General features: G+C 46.8%; 1 protein-coding gene across 1 annotated transcript in view; it reads left to right on the top strand.

The window, feature by feature from the left end:
• Window positions 1–15,141, top strand: part of LOC138487262 (nicotinamide N-methyltransferase-like) — a 30,468-nt gene extending 15,327 nt beyond the window's left edge. Inside the window, exon 2 of the mRNA XM_069613888.1 lies at window positions 14,706–15,141. Within this exon, the coding sequence (XP_069469989.1) occupies window positions 14,706–15,141 (436 nt within the window). The remainder of the gene's footprint in view (window positions 1–14,705) is intronic.
• The last annotated feature ends 1,968 nt before the right edge of the window (window positions 15,142–17,109 follow it).

Below are 17,109 nucleotides of genomic sequence, written 5' to 3'. Positions count from 1 at the left end.
TTCTCCAGTGAAGTGTGCCAAATTCACGGGGGGTGCGCTTGTTGGGCCATACAAACCTCCTTTATCATAGGGTGGTGGTGCTGTAGCAACTGCTCTGGTTGTGGGTGTGGGAGTAGGACATGCTGGTATGTACAGGGGCTCACTATATCCTTCTGCTGGCCTTGACATTAAAGGATATATTTTAGTTGTATCGCCTTTAGCTGTAGTGGTTGTGCACTCGCCCTTTGGCATTCCGCTTACCTCTTCCTGCGTTTTCTGTGTTTCGTTCGTTCTTTCTTTATTTACCTCTGCTGTAGGTGTAACTTCTTCAAACATTTGCCACAAGTCTAGTACTTCCCTTCTGTTTTGCAGTTGTTTCCCCTTATACCTTGCTAACAAGTGGGTAGATACTAAATCCAATACTCTTTTATCGAATGATCCACCTTCTGGCCAAATTGGCATCACACTGACCCCTTTTATCTCCGTCAACCATTGGTCGTGGTATTTTTGTATTTTCTCACTGTGTAACGGAAGGTGCTGACAAATATGCGCTAGTGGTGTTATTCCCCCCATGACGATGTGTGTCCTTTCCTCTCTTTGTCTGTACTTACCTTACGACCTCCCTTTCCCCTTAACCGCTTCTTCACTTGTCTTTAATACATCATGAGTCTTCTCAGTTACTTGTATCAAGATAAATATATCAATCACTTGTCAACGTTAACCTTATAGTTGCTGCACGTTCAAATTCAACAGTTCATTTTTGAATGTTTTGCCACTTTAATCACAAATTAATCACAGTACTTGTATATCTTTGACAAAAAAAAATGGACAGAACACAAAAGCACATATAACACTTATCATGCACATGCACTACCTGCGTACGTTTTTCTCCCCGTTTTGCTCTTTTTTTCCACCCCTTTCCCATTTCGCCTACTCTTCTCATTCACTGCCCACCTCTTACACCCTTTTACTCTTTTCCAAGAATCCTTTCGTACCCAGAAAAAGAATGTTCTAAATAACTACTCCGAGTCTACTCAATATACGAGACTCCTACTATTTCTCTGTATCTCCACTTATTTATTCTGCACTGGACGAGACAATGCTACGCGGCGCCGCTTTCTACCCCGTTCGGCCTAGGATACCACTTCTATTTTTTCTCTTCACTTCTTACAAAAACCTAATGGCCATATAAAGGATAGATCAGAAAAGCCTCATCGTCACTCACACAGGCCCTACTCTTCCCTATTACCCGTTACCACCTGTCTCCCATATTTCCCCCTTACCTTTCCTTCGTAACCTTCGCAACCGGCACTCACGTGTTCAGTCAGGTGACCCGAGGGTCGCCGCTCGCAGTCCGACCCCAGTCAGGCTCGCACCCCAACCAAGCCGTGGCCCGCCTCGGCGAGCAGCTTTTTCAATCGGGTATTCGTCAACCGGGAACCCTTGACTCTTCTTCGTAGTGCGCACAGGCTGATCGGCTGCGGAGGCGATTGTTTTGCTGGGGGCGTCCCGGATCTCGCCGCACGGCGCCGGCCTTGAGGCACCTCCACGATCACGTCGCAGGGGGTCACCAAATATTTGTGCCCACCCTAACTCTACGTGTAAAAATGAATAAAACAGACACTCCCTGGACACGGAATAAGGCACAAAAGAGCCAGCTGCAAGAGTCCAAGGAAAAGTTTATCTAGATCTCTGAGAGTACTCTGACCACATCAGGGTTACAACACATTTATATAGTACATCGACATCTTTAACATAGGATGCTATGTTGGACCTGGATTGGTCAGCCGTGGTGGTGTCTTAGGTGTGGGCATCATCTCTTCCTCCGGGTTGGTTGCTTGGTTGGCGGGAGGATTGACGTCAGAGATCTGTGCTCCGTATGGGTGAAGGTCAGGTCGCTGTGAAGCACGGTGGTCACTATCTAAGCTAAGAAAATACATTCTGAGTAATGCATGCACTAAATAATAATTGATCAAACGACCCTCAGTAGTGTATCATGCGTTATACAAATCACTCAGGAGTTTATACTATCTACAACATTTGGGTTATACAGGTCACAGGTTTATGGGCCTTGACCTCTGTAATACTGTCATTGAACTATAAGGTTAGTCTCACAAGAATCTCAGGTATGTGGCACTTGTTAGTATTGGGCACGATATACTGCAGCAGGGGTCTAATGTTAGTTGGGGGTCTGTTGGGTGGGCTTCATAGCATGGTTGGCAGTCTGGCACATGAAAGGAATGCCTTGCAAGGACACAGGGTTAGAATGAAAATAAGTTTCAACTGGCGGGGGTAAGAGGGCAAGGACACTTTTGTGGAGATGGACAAGCTATGTGCTTGACTCATGTTGGTTCACATGCAGGAAGTGATCTCAGAGGAAAAGGGATGCGTTACGTTTATTATTTGTTGCAAGCAGCTCCGGCTTCAGCGTGAGAATGGATCTGCAGAGTTTCCAGTTGGAGTGGGGACGAGGGTGGGGGCCATGTGCTCTGAGCTACTGCGGCGGGCACAAGGGAGAGATGCATTTTGTACTATCGCAGTGAGACCTGGTTAACAAGGTGAAGTCGAAAGGGGGTACAAAAAATGGATGCCCTGTGTCCTGCTTGGTGGTCCCATCTACACAAATGTAACCAAAAGTTAGCATCGCATAAGGGCGAGGGGCGTACCCACCACTAGAGGCACTTGGTCCGAGTTTTGTACTGAGAAGTGATGGTAGAGAGGGGCCCATTGGCCCCTCGCTCCCACACACGGGACATGGAGAGAGAAGAGTCAAGGTAGACCCTGAGGGTCTTCACAGAGGATGCGACAGGGATCTTGTGGCCATTGATGATGAAGGAGGCGTATTCCTGGGTAGATTCTTCAGGCAGGCAGAGGGCCCCACAATAAGATGTTTGGTCTTTTCGTTGTTCAGGCAAAAAAGGCTATGTGCGGCCGTCCAGGTTTGGATAGTTTCATAGATCTCGTTGATCCTGGTGGTGTCTTTCTGTTAGTCGCCGGATAGGGGGATGAGGATTTGGGTATCATCTGTGTAGTTGGTATACAGGATACCTAGATCATCAAGAAGTCGAATGAGGGCTTGGTGTGTACATTGTACAGCGTAGGTGAAACACAAGAGCCTTGGGTAACCGCACAAGAGTTGGGTGCAGGAGAAGCAGTGGCCTCGCCAGAGAATACTCTGGAGTATCTATTCACCAAAAAGGAGGTGATCCAGCTGGAGGCTTCAGGGGAGAATTGAGCAGCAGTGGTGAGAGCTTGGCAGAGGATCTTATGGTCAACAAGGTCAAAAGCTGCAGATAGGTGTCACGCTCACCTGGTCTCAGCGGGGGAATAGCATGTAGCCGCATGAATGATGTCTGCACTGGCGTGGCACTGCTTGAATGATGATGCTTGCTCACATCTTCTCCCTTGTTATCACCCCAGGAGGCATTTTATGAGGTAGGCTCTCCGTCCTGCAACCTCTCTAGCATGGGCGCAGTAAGCACAGTCTTTTCCCGGACCTAGTTACTTCACTGATCCAGTGTGGCTATTGCTGAGTCTGGAATAGCTGGATTAAGCAGGTAAGTCTCTATGGCAATGGATGCTTGGTATAGGTGCTTAAAGTCCTTATTGCTGTCACGCTCACCTGTTATCCACAGTGACGCCACCCATCCGGGTTACTCGCCGGTAGGCTTCTCAGCTTCGCCCTGATGTGGTCTGCGGGAAAGGTTCTGCCTGAAAATACAGGAGGACTGTGTTCAGGACTGACGGACTGAGGTAAGTATCCTCCTCCACCCCCATATGATTTCAGTACCTCTGGTGCCCTCTCCTCACCTTGTGGTAGAATTAGGCATGCTCTCTGTCCTGCCTTCTTTGCAGGGGTGCGTTGTCTTTCATGGGCGAGTGCGGTCCAGTTACTTCACTGACGCCGGCCCGTTTGATATTGTTCAGGTAGGTCTTATTGCTGTTCTTTAGTTTTGTTGCTATCCTGCATGCCTTTCTTTGTTTAAATTGTCTATTTTTTCTCCCTTGGGTATGTGGAGCTTCAGCGCAGCGAATTGGCTTCGTTGAGCCCCGCTGGTAAATTATGGCACATTAAGAGTGCTATGATGCGGTAAGTAAGCGCTATGCGCAGCGCAGCAAAGTCTTGCCTTTGCTAACCTGTGTTTTCCTTCCTTGTAGGTCGCAGTGTTCTTCAGCAAGAGGGGAATGTCCAGAGTGGTGCCAGCCGAGAGGCGACCTGCCAGGTAAGCCTTTTGAGCAGTTCGTAATTTGTAAATGTCTATGCTGCTTTCTTTAATGTTGCCTCTATCTTCCTCTTTCAGGTTGTTCTGTCCGGGAGGCATGCAGATTCGAGGAAGCTGTCTCAGTAGCTGCGAGTGTTTAAAGATGAAGACTGCAGGTAAGATGCTGCTGCTAATGATGTTCCTTTTGTCTCCTTGCAGGTTCTGCTTCTCCGAGATTCGAGGGAATAGCTGGACACGGTGAGCGTCACGTTGCAAGCTGCAAAGTAACGCGAAGCGTGTTGTCTTGCTCGGGTGTGGTTTAAATAGCCCCAACAAAATAGTCCAGGTAAAGAATTTCCTAGGCTACCACACACAAAACACTAGACCGCATAGCTTGGTTCTTAGGAAACAAGCTATGTGGATGCCTCCATGTTGGCTGACAATACAATAAAGTAGTTCCCAAGCACATTGTTTTTCATGGTGTTTGAGCCTGGTGCTATAGGTGCCAGGACTGGCCCCATGAGGGCTTTTGAAGAGAATGCCAGGCTCTAGAGGCCCGAGTCCTGACTTCACCTGGCCAATGGGTTTGCCAGAGGGGGTTTTGGGCGAGGGTCGTGACAATTGCCCAAGTTTTAAACCTGAGTTTTGTCTTTTCTTTCAGGCGCGGTCTCGCACTGATTTCGGATGAAGGATTGACTCTTCCTCAGATGCTGAGTAGATTTACTGCAGGTGATTATTAGCGCGAGTGAGTGGCGCTGAATGTCTGAATAACTGTTCCTTTCGTGCGCAACTAACCTGCTGTTTCTTTTCCTTCTTTGCAGGCACAGCACGGCTCCTGGACGGCGATGGGAAGAACCGCTCCAACGTATTCCAGAATAATGCCTCGGGTGAGTGTTGGATGCCTGTGCGGATAACTTCTTCTCTGCAAGGGCGGCGGTCCGGAGATCAGCTCAAGGCAAGACTGATTGGAGGGAATACTGCAGGTAAGGCCTTTGTTGCTGTACTAACTCCTGTTCTCTTCTCTTTCTTCTCTCAGGTACCAATGGATTGGAATCTCAGAACGGGCATGGCTGTAGAAGTTCGAGAACTGTGCAGACACGGTGAGCGTTACGCTGCAGGAGTGCAGAATAACATGAAGCATGTTCTTCCTGCAGGGCTTAAATAGCCCTGCAAGTAGGTCCAGGTAAAGTAGTCCCTTTACCACACCCTGCCTTTCAGGTAAAGTAGTCCCTCAGCCACACCCTGGGTATGCATAAAGGCTCAGCCTCACTAGGCTGAGTAAGTAGTCCCATGAAGTTCAACACATATTATGAGCCTGGTGCCAACATGGCCAGGACTGAGTCCAGGAGGTCCTAGGACACTCCTTTGGGGCTTGATAAGCTCTTGTGGGTGCCAGTGACTGGGGTGGGCCCATCAGTTCCGGAGGTTTTGAAGCATGCACCATGACAATAGGTCTAGGATGAGAAGCAGCGACAAAGATCCCCTGTCATTGGCACTGTCAAGCTGATTTAGTTTGAGAAGGGCTGTTTCTGTTCCGTGCTTCGGGAGAAGCCTGACTGGGGAGAACCTAAAATGTGATAGGAAGGATTGAATTTGTAAGTCGGCCATGCTGTCCATAATTTTGGGGAGGAAGGGTACAGTGGTGATGGAGCGGTAGTTGGGGGGGTATGGCTGGGTCGAGGGTAGGTTTTTTGAGGAGCGGAGCAATCCAGGATTCCTTAAGTGCAAGAGGGACAGAGCATGGGTTGAAAGAGGAGTTGATGATGTTGGAGTTGAGGTGGAGTAGAGGCTCTATGCAATCTTTGACCAGGTGGGCCGAGAGAACATCTCCCTTGGGACCGTTTAAGGCCGTCGATGATACTTTCAAGGTCGATGTTGTTGCTGGGTTGGAATTTGAAAGGTAGGATATCGACATGGGTGGGAGTGGGCAAGGCACTGTTGATAGGCAGGGAGGCCTGTTTAGGCTGAATTTTGGAATGGAGCTGGGAGATTTATCCTGTGTGGGTGTCTTGGACAGTGTTACACCAAATGTTGTCTTTGATGTTGGTGTCCGGGGGGTTGACTGCCTTGGAGAGCAAGGAGCTATAGTGGTCCACTAGGACAGATGGCTCTTGTGAGGAGGGGAGAGGTAACTTGATGTGGGTTATGATTTTAGTGTGGGTCAGGGAGATGGGTGTGTTAATTCACCTTCCAGTCACTATTTCATGGAGGGAGAGGTGGTGGCCCTTGCTGGGCCGTGTGCATTAATTGAAAAGAGCTATGGGTAGGCAGTGCACCCAGTTCTTTTTCAGGGTTTTACACAATTTGGAGATCCTGATTTTGAGGAGGACATTGATCAGTTCCACAACACCATTTGCTTGGGGGTGGTAAATGGAACACAAGCAGTGTTTGATCCCCAAGAGTGTTGTGATTTCCTTGAAATGTTCATTGAAAAAATTGGTGCTGTTGTCTGATTTCAGAACATCACATACCTCCCATCGGGGGAAAACCTCCCCCACAAGGAATTTTGTGCACATTTGGCATATGGGTGGGCCCACAGACCGGCCTCATCCCTTTTCGAAAATGTACACAAGACTACAATGAGGTATAGATCCTCATTGCATCTTTCTCCCATGTCTGCATAGTCAATATGCAGCTCACGAGTCAGCCTGATGGGCCGGGGTAGAGGCCCTCTCAATGTTTGCAGTGTAATGCCTGTGCTAAACACTTGGCATGTGGTGGATTGGACGACCATTGTTGCAAGGTGTTGCTGCAATATGCTGTTTGCAGCTGTGAGAGGGGTAAAGCAAGTGCTCAAAAAACATGCGTAGTAGTTCCACAAGCATCACTTATTTCCCAGTGCTGTGTTGTCTCCATAAGAGGTCAGTTGGAGACTACACACAGCTGCGTTTGAGCCAAAATTCCTTCTCGTCCTGCGGTGCCCTGCATTGTAGCTCTATTATCTGGAAATTGTTTTTATATGCTGCGCATTTGATGACTGCCACTGCAGATGGTTCTGCTAGGGCAGAAATGAGTATAGTAAGCAGAGCGGCATGCTGTACTGCTGAGCTGTGCGCACGCCTGAACCCTTCCTTCACCAGCGCAAAAGACCTGCATGCACTGTGATGGTGAAGTATGTAAAGTCTGAATAGATGGTGGCAAAACATTCCTTTGAGGCCCAATGAGCTTCAATAAGTGCAACAAGCTCTGCAGCCTGTGCTGAGTAATGGCTGGGTAATCTTTTCATTACCAGTGTCTCATAGTCATCTGCCTCTAATCGCACCACTGCTGCCCGAACATGTCTCTGTCCTTTGTCCTGAGCAATGGTTGCTGATCCATCAATGAAAGTACCTCGCCTTCATCTAAAGGGCTGTCCCTTTCTTTAGGGATATCATTTTCCTCTCCCTCATAACTGGCACAGTCATGTTGTTGCAAGTCCTCGTCTGTGCATGGTTCTGTGAGGAACCTGGCAGGGTTCACTGTTTTACATCATGGAATATGGATATGTGGGCTCAAGAGAATATTCTCGTACGCTGATAACCACTGGGTGGTGAGGGTGGACTTTGCACGGTCTAAGATGACCGAATACAGAGTGTTCCATATACAAAGTCACTGAGCACCCCATCACAATCATTAAACTCTTTTCTATTGAAAATGCCACAGCAGCAATAGCTTGTTCGCACGTAAACTGCCCCTGCATCACTGAGTCTAGTGTGCCACTTTAGTATGCCAGTAGCTTGTGGCCCATTGTGCTCTTCTGTCTCAATAGTGCTGTCCTGAGTGTGCCATTTGAGTGTGAGAATATGTAAAACTCCTGTGTGTAATCTGGGGTGGCAAGGACGGGAGCTGTTGAGATTACTTCTTCTAGATCATTGAAACTTTGAATCATGCTTGTGGTCTATTCTATTTTTGTTCTCTTTTTGTGCTTCCTTGTGGCCCTGTAAGAGTGGCATTGTGTACACTGCATAATCAATAATCCATGCCCTGCAGTAATTACAGAACCCCAAGAATTTCTGCATGTCTTTCACTGTGATTTGCTTGGGGGTGGCCCTCACTGTTTCTGCTCTGTCAGGGATAATCCTCTTCCCGTCCACAGAGATGAGTTTTCCCAGGTTGAGTGCCTCCTGCTGGCAGTACTGGAGCTTGGCTTTGTCTACCTTGTACCCCTTATGGGCCAGCAATTGCAATAGTGCGATGGAGTCTGTGCGACAGTGCTGTTCAGTGTCACTTCATACCTATAAATCAACTACGTATGAAATTATTGTGCTGAGCACATGAATGTTGCCTAAATCTTCATGCCATATCCTATTGAATATGCTGGGGCTTTCGCAGTACGCTTGCGGCAAACAAGTGTGTTCACAGAGCTTTCCCCTCAGAGTAAATTCTGTAAGGTACTGTGAATCTGCGTGCAGGGGTACTGAAAAGAAGGTGTTCTTTAAATAAACCACTGTAAAATGGGTCGCCTCCTTGGGGATCCTGCACAAAATGGAGGCTGGGTTGGGGATAAATTGACATTCCTCCTGTACTACACCATTGAGGGGGCGGAGATCCTGGATCATCCTCCAACGGCCCCTTATGCATGTTTTATGAGGTATATGGCCGTGTTACATGGGGAGTTGGAAGGTACTATTAATCCCTGATGTAGTAATCCCTGCATCACCTCCCTGATCACTTCTTCTGCCTCCCTGGACATCGGGTATTGTGTCATGCAGGGTAATACTGCCCCGGCTTTTAGTGTGATTCTAATGGGGGGTGGGTCACTTCTTTTAGCATCCCTACATCATGCGGGTTTGTTTTCCAGAGATGGACGGGAACCTGTTGTAAGTCTGCCTGGCTGAAAGGGGGTGATGTAACAACAGCCATAAGAGGGCTTTGTACTGGATATGCAAAATTTCAGGCATAATCTCTCCATTGCTGTTGTTATCCTCAAAAGGTTTTGCATCTGTCAATTCTTTTAGGGGCATAGTAGGATCAATGTGCAGGATGGTGCACCACTGACATCCTTAAGAGTCAGTACCTAGGACAAAAATTATTTTGTCTGACACCAGCAGACCCTTGAGGTTCAGGGAGAGTATTGTGCCTGCAACTAGTTCTAGGGACACAACAGGCCGAAAAATAAAATCAGTGGGTACTCTCCAGCAGGTTCTGTAATTAAAGGCACAGCTTGTGCGAGTACTGTGATGTCATATAGGAACATGTCAGGATTTACAGGGATGCCTCGTACCACTACATCACGTATCATGGCATGTATCACGAGCATAGCTCTCATTGAACACATGCCAGGTGTGGCGCAGATGATACCATTGTCGTTAAATGAGATCATCACGCTCAGCTTGCTTAGCAGATCCCTACCAAGCAAATTGCCAGGAGAGCTCTCAGAGTATAAGATGTGAGGGCCAATACAACCGTCCCTCCCACCTTTACATCTAAAACCTTTGTGTATGGAACCATTAAAACAACCCCAGAGAATCCCTGAATGTCGAGAGTTTTGCCTGATAGCGCAAAGTCACCTTTACTGATGCACGACTTCTCGTCTCCTGAGTCCACCATGCAGATAAATTGTTTATTCCCTATGTCTGCCCTGACCAATGGTTCCTCTTCTGGATTTAGGGTCATTGGCAGGACTGGACATGCAAGTGCTCTCTGTGGGCTGTTCCAGTCAGGGTATGTGTCTGTCACAGGGAATGAGAAAGGGTTTCCCCCTACCACTGTAGCACCTTGAAACGGGGCCACTGTGCCATTAGGCACGCTACTCAAGGTGTTTCTATTTTCAGCTTGCTGTGGGTTAGGGTGGGGTTGATAGTGCTGGGCTGCCAGCTGCGGGTGGTGTTGATGATATAGGCCTGGAACTTGCAGGGGTAGCTGTGTGTATGCTTGATGGCTCTCATAGGGTATGGAGGTTATAGTGGGAGGGGCGCCTTGGGTTTTTCGTTGGGGTTTTGGGCCATAATTCTGCTGATTGTAGTTGTACCCCACACCATGCCTACTTTGACATTTTCTCGAGAAATGTCCCACATCCCGCATGTCCAGCACTTCCCTGTTCCCCGTCCTCTTGGTGCCCATACTCCCAAATCCACCCTCCCCTGACCCTCGAAACCCATCTCATCCTCCTTGTTGTCCTCCCTGCCACTGGCGTCCCGAGAAGTGCAGGTTTCCTCCCCAATGTCCCTGTCCTCCCTCAGCCCATACTGCTGCTATTCTTGAGTTCGCTCCATTAGGGGCGTACCCTCCCTCTTCTGCCTGTGCTGGTGCTGGCCCTGTCACCACAGCAGCTACTTGGACTAACTTATTTTGGACTAGTTTCACTTCCTCAGCCTGCCGCCGTTGAATTGTTTCTTTCTCACGCTCTTTGGTCTTTCTACAATGATAGACTATGATGCTTTGATTTTCAGGCCATACCATGGCTTCTATACCCACTATTTTGTAGAATGCCTTTTGCACTTCTTTGGGTAGGCCCTGCTTCACTATGAAATAGAAGAAGGGGGTTGATTGGTCCCAAGCATTGCCAAGCATTCCCAAGCATTGCCCGTTTCTGCCCTCCACATCTCTTAGACCGTAAGAAGGGGGTTGATTGGTCCCAAGCATTGCCCGTTTCTGCCCTCCACATCTCTTAGACCGTAAGAATGAACTGAGCAGTGTCTTCATCATCCCTCACTGAACACTGTATGTTAATCTGGAGTGTCTGGGAATGCTCACCACAGTGCATCCCACACCCTCGCTTTGATCTTGTTAGAGGAGGCCCCATCATAGGCACAATTGCTCAATGTTACTTTCTGTTTGATCCCCAACTGCGGCCACTAACAAGCTTTTGATATCCCCTAATGCTAAGGGTACCCTGCAGTGTTTTTTTAAAGAATATATTTCCCTGCCCCCACTGTGAGGGGTGTGAGTGCCTTAAGGAGGATCTTCTTATCCATCTGTGCCCATGTACATAATAACACCTCCCTGCTCCCTTGTGTATCAGTGGCATTTGCATTTTTATCTTGCTTTTTCCACCTTTAGTCACACTTCCCTGTTATCTTGTTAACGCTATTCTGCCAAACCTCTCCCTAAATCTTCCATCCCACAAACCTCCTGACCTTGGTGTGCGCCACAGCACTTGCTCTGCGTCCCCTTCCCCATCATCTTCGTTCGCATTGAAATCACTCCAATATTCCTCATCCCCTCGTTGTGACCCTACATTCTTGTAGCCCAAGCTGTCTGTCCATAATGCTCTATATGAACAGTCCTTATGTGTGAGCTGTCTATTCTGAACAAGAAATCTCCTGAATTCCATTCATCCCCCACTGATTGTGCCGGTGTACCCAGAGGTGGCACTGGTGTGCCTGGCTTTGTCCCATCGCATGCTGCCCTTAGCCTGGCTAACTCTGTTTGTGTTGATGCCAGTGCTTCTTCTAGGTCCCTCATGCTCACCTTGGATGTGAGACATACAGGGTAGGTGAGGCCTTGGCTGATGCTGCTGCCATTGTGCCCGCTGATACATATGTCGGGTTGGTGTACCCTTCCGCTGGGCGAGTTGCTAGCGGATATATTCTTTTTTTGGGTTCCACGTTCTTCCCATTGTCTCCTGAGCTTGTTTCTTTCCTTCTATTCTGCAATGGTTTCCCTTATATTTTTTCTGTGAGAAAGGTGGACATATGTTCCAGCACAGTTCTGTCAAAAGATCCCTGATCTGGCTAGAAGTGGGGCATTCCCCCTCCTCTAGTCTCAGTCACCCACTGATTGTGATGCATCTTAATCTTTTTGCAGTGCAAGGTGCAGGGCCTTGCACAGGTGTTCGAGGGGAGTTTCTCACCCCATGGTTGAGTCTCCCATGTGTCTGCTGGTGGGACTACACTTATGCAGCGGCACCACAGTAATACAGTAAGTCGTCAAAACATACACAGTTTTGTTTTGTCAATACTGCAGCCTAATGTCATCAATAAGTTCTGCAAAAATAGTCAATTCAATTCCCCCGTCCCATTAACCTTTTCACAACCATACGCCTCACGCTCTCCTGATACTTCCACGCGCAACACATACACGACCCTCCTGGGCCTCCTCCTTACAACGTAAAGTACATTAACAAAACAAACTAAAATAAGCTAAAACAACAACCAGTACTATTCCAGAACTCTCTAATTATACAGAGCTCCTATGTTTGTCCATGATTTTTCCCACACTGATTAAAAGAGTGTATGTGGTGCCACCATTCCCCCTCACTCAGGGAGGTTCTCTACCTTCTCTTTTTGCTTTTCTGTAATAACCTAAAAAATTAATAAACACGCAGCAAAAAAAATGAACACGCTCCACAAATATGCCACAATCTCAAATTCAATCACTGCATGCTCACACCATTCACACTGCTCCATACATCCAACCCTACCTTGTTATCCCTTGCAGGCTTTACTCACATGCACGTGTTCTCCCGAAGTCCTCCGTTCATGGGGTTCCAAAACCGGCCTGCACCTCTCCTTGGGTCAGCACCCGCTCCAAAGAGTAGGCAGGATTCTGCAAAGACGGCTCCCACAGGGCCACTCAGGGGTACACGTTTTTGGACTGGTCGCTGTAAATGGGAGCAGCCCTTGCAGAGAGGCCACCTGGGTACCTCTGAGGAGCGGGGGGAGTTGGGATCACATCACCAGGGTCACCAAATGAAGACAAGTCCCTGTTTACGCTCACGCCAGAATAAATACAACCCTGTAAGGCAAAAGGCCAAGAGATTGCTTGCAAGGATAACAAGGTTTAATTGTACAAAATACAAAAGGTATCAGCAAAGGACTCTGATGCATGAGAACATTCTGGTTAAAATCAGTGCAAGCAGAAGCTTAAAATGCATAAAAACATCTTTACATACAGTACAAAGTAGCATAGCTGGTTGGGGAGGCACTACACATGGGCGTGCTCCATAGGAGATGCCAAGCTACGATTGGTCCTCTTTTCTGCCATCTGTCATTTCCCACGTGGGTCAGCTGGGCTCATCTCTCTGAGGAGTGAAGATCAGCCATCTCATGAGTTACATTTATGTCTGCTATTATGATATACTAAGACTACTACTACAAAATTCTGGCATGCACCTGGGAGACTCGGGGACTGGTGCCAGGGTAAAGGGAGGAAGAAATACAGTCAAACTGCCCCACTTATTCTCTGCATTGTTGATATCAGACCTCTCGCACCCAAGGCCCCCACCCTCATTATGATCTATAGTGTATCCCTCCCTGTACCTCGCATTACAAATGCAGTATTTATGTGAAGCGCTGAAATGGCTGTACATGCTCAGATCTTTTATGGTCATTGGTTTTATGGCTGAGGGCTGGGGTCATTCGCTTATCAGGGAATGCTCGGGTCTTTGGACTGGGTCAGTAGTGTGGGTTATGGCTCTGGGTAGGCTCCGTGGGGGTTAGAGGCCTACTGATAGTTATACTGTGATGAATGGGCACTGCAAGGAGCCTGGTGTTGTCTCACGGCCGTGCCAGGCACATTCCTCCCAGCGATACTATGACATTACAACAATGACAAAACGAGAAAACGCTTCAGTAAGAATTGGCCATGTGGGCTAATCTCGTTTTACTGCTCTGGGCCTATTCGAGTTCCACTGGTGTGCTAAAGTTGAGAAGCGCAGCCATGCAGGACTGTGAACTACAAAATGGCGCTCTGTTCAGTGTATGCGCTAAATTCATGCAGTTATCATTCCCATTACATTATAGCCATGCTGAGTTTCTTAGCATGGTTCTTGCCCCCCCTACACAGCTGTTTATAGTACTCACTTCAGTCTGAAGCACCTAGGGGGGTGGGATAGACTCATATCCACCCCAACACACCACACGTAACCTCTGCTAGTTGTTGAATAATATTATCTCTAGCACAGGCTCCTCCCCAATACAAACTCAAAACCAGAGCAGGATGATCACTAAATAAGCCTCAATGTATACAGAAAGTCTCAATAGCTTCATTAGTTAAGGACTAGAGATACAGGAGGAGATATGAAGTAGTAAGGCCCAGATTATGATGCTTGACTCCATTTTGAAGAGCGCTTTAATAATTGATACTTTTGACCGGGGAGAAGATGGTAGGATTGGGGACCAAGTCACCCGTCTCCAGCGGCAAATCACCTTCACGAATTAAAGACAGGGACAAGGAAGTGTATGACCCAGTATAATGATAAATACTGATAAGTAATCAGGCATTATATTATATCATATGCATTATATCATATGCAAAGTCGTCAAGGTTGCTTTTAGCACTCTAGAAAATAACCCATATAAAAAGCAAAATGGATACCAGCATGTTCAGTGAGAGACTGGGTGATGGGAGCACAAACAGATGCAAGGTTATCATTGGCTGTATGATGCAACATAAATTCGTCCATTTAGATATTCAATACACAGGGGAATCTTGAAGTCAATTATGGTCCATTATGAAGCCTTGCATGGGGCACCATTATAAAACCTTGCATAACACTTTGTATGCATAGCAACCATGACTGTTGACTTCACATTGAAAATAGCAGGTCTTATTGAATATATACAAAATCATGATAATGATTTCATATCTTCTTTATTGCAGGGAAACGGGGATCGAGAAGCAAAATATGATGCAGAGAAAACTGAAACAAGTTCCCAAATACGATATGAAAAAAAGTAATCCATTCTCTCCAGTCGTCCTGCCTCAGGCAGACTGCCTACTGCTGTCACACTGCTTAGAGGTCCATGCCCAGGACAAGGAGGCTTACTGCAGTGCCCTGAAAAATGTCTCATCACTGTTAAAACCTGGGGGGGCTCTAATAATGATTGTTTCCATGGAAACAACAACGTACATGGTCGGCAAGTTCAAATTTCCTCACCTGTGTGTGGATGATGATTTTCTAAGGAAAACGCTTACTGATAATGGTTATTTTGTTGAAGAACTAAAGGTGTTGCCACGAAAAGCTTTAGGTTTGATGGATGTAAGTAATTATAGTGGTTTAATAGTTTTAAATGCACGCAAAGAAGTTGAGGGCTAGTCATCTCACATGAGAACATCTGTGAGGGAGAACTCTTGAGGGTCTACGTCATGGGTCAGATTCTTTCCTTTTACACCTTTTCCCTCCAGGATATTGAAACCTCTTGTTTAGGAAGTACATGGGTGACAATAGATGACATTCTAAAATATGTTTTGCACCCACAATTGGGCTACAAAAATAATTCAAAAGATAGTGACTAGCTGCAGAGTCCAGACATAGATCACTATGTTTTAACTTACCTCTCTACTTTCATTCTAAGATCCTAAATCACATATCATATCTTCCTGCTAAGCACAACCATAACGTTTCCTCTTTTCATCTCAGAATTAAAAGGCTTTACTAGGCATCTGTGAGCCCATTCAGCCACATTCCAAACAACAAATGTATTTCAGGCTTTTAGAGGTTGCCATACTGGGCTTTCACAGATGCAGTCTTGTTGCCAGCCTCAAACAATCGCTATGGTAACATTACCAACTTCATTAGTACTCGTGTAAGTAACCTCTGAAGGATAAATGGCTGCATTGTGCATGACTCAGATGTGAATGCCTTCCATACAGATCTGTACAAGCCAAGTCTATTACTATTGCTTTCCACCTCACCATCAGTCGCAGACCGATGAGTATCCTCCTCCTTGACTTGTTGGCCGCTTTCGACTTGGTAAATCACGACATTCTCTGCAAACACCTAGCCTCAACTGCCAAATTCTCTGACAAAGCCAATGCCTGGATTCAGTCCTTCTTGACTAATAGATCTATGAGTGTCTTTGCCCCTACAGCCTCTGCTGAACCAGCCCCAGTTACTTGTGGTGTTCCCAAGGGCTCCTGCGTTTCACCCACTCTATACAACGTGTTTACAAAGCCCCTCTGCGACATACTTGACCACTTGTGTGCCATCTATACAAACTTTGCCAATGACACCCAAATACTCATCCCACTAACAGGCGATTACTCCACCGACAACACAGTACTCAACAACATTTATTCCATTATCCAAGAATGGATGACCAAACACGGACTTTTCCTCAACGACGAAAAAACTGAGCTTCTTCTCTTAGGCTCTCAACCCAGACTTAACAAACTTGACAAACTCTATCAGACATTCACCATTGACGGTAACAACATTACTGTCTCCAATAGCGTTAAAACTCTTGGTATTTACCTTGACTCCACCTTCACACTGACAAGACAAATTAACGCTATATCATCTTCTACCGCTTACACATGTAAGCTCATCAATGCCAGAAGACCTTACCTCTCTACCTCCAACTGCACCACCTTAGCCAGAGCACTAGTAGTACTATCCAAAGTCGACTATTGTAACATTCTCTACCTGGGTACCAGCCAAAAGAACATTGACAAACTTCAAGTTATCCAAAACAACGCACTAAGAGCAGCCATGAACATACCCAAACACAAGCACATCTCTGATACCAGACGCGCCTGTCACTGGCTATCTATATCCCAGAGAATTGACTATAAAACACTCTCCCTCACACACAAGTGCCTACCCAACCAAGCACCCAGATACCTCTCAGATAACTTCACGCAACATACACCAGCCCGCCCAACCAGGTCAGCCCAAACTCACTGCTTAAATATCCCCAGATTTAAGCTCCAAAAAGCCAGTGGCACAAGTTTCCCAGTGCTTGCCGCCAAACTTTGGAACCCTCTACCTACCGACCTGAGATCAGAACCTTCCTTTCACCGCTTCAGACATAGTGCCAAAACCTAGCTTTTGGCCAAAGAAGCTTAAATACCGACCTACTACAAAGTTATTGTATATATTTTATAAACTCCATACTCCCTAACCTTGTAAATAAGCCATAACCTGTATATTTTTCCATAACAGCGTTATTACACAGACATTACCAGCAACTGTATTTTAATGTCCTCTTTCTATGTAATGCTTACCTAGTCTTACCAAGCCTGCAACACTTTCACAATTTGTAACCTGCAACCCAGTAACCTT

This window comes from Ambystoma mexicanum, chromosome 9, assembly GCF_040938575.1.
Source record: "Ambystoma mexicanum isolate Mex_15411 chromosome 9, UKY_AmexF1_1, whole genome shotgun sequence".
Taxonomy (NCBI): Eukaryota; Metazoa; Chordata; class Amphibia; order Caudata; family Ambystomatidae; genus Ambystoma; species Ambystoma mexicanum.
The sequence above is the reverse complement of the archived record's forward strand: the minus strand, read 5'-3'. Positions and strand labels throughout refer to the sequence as shown.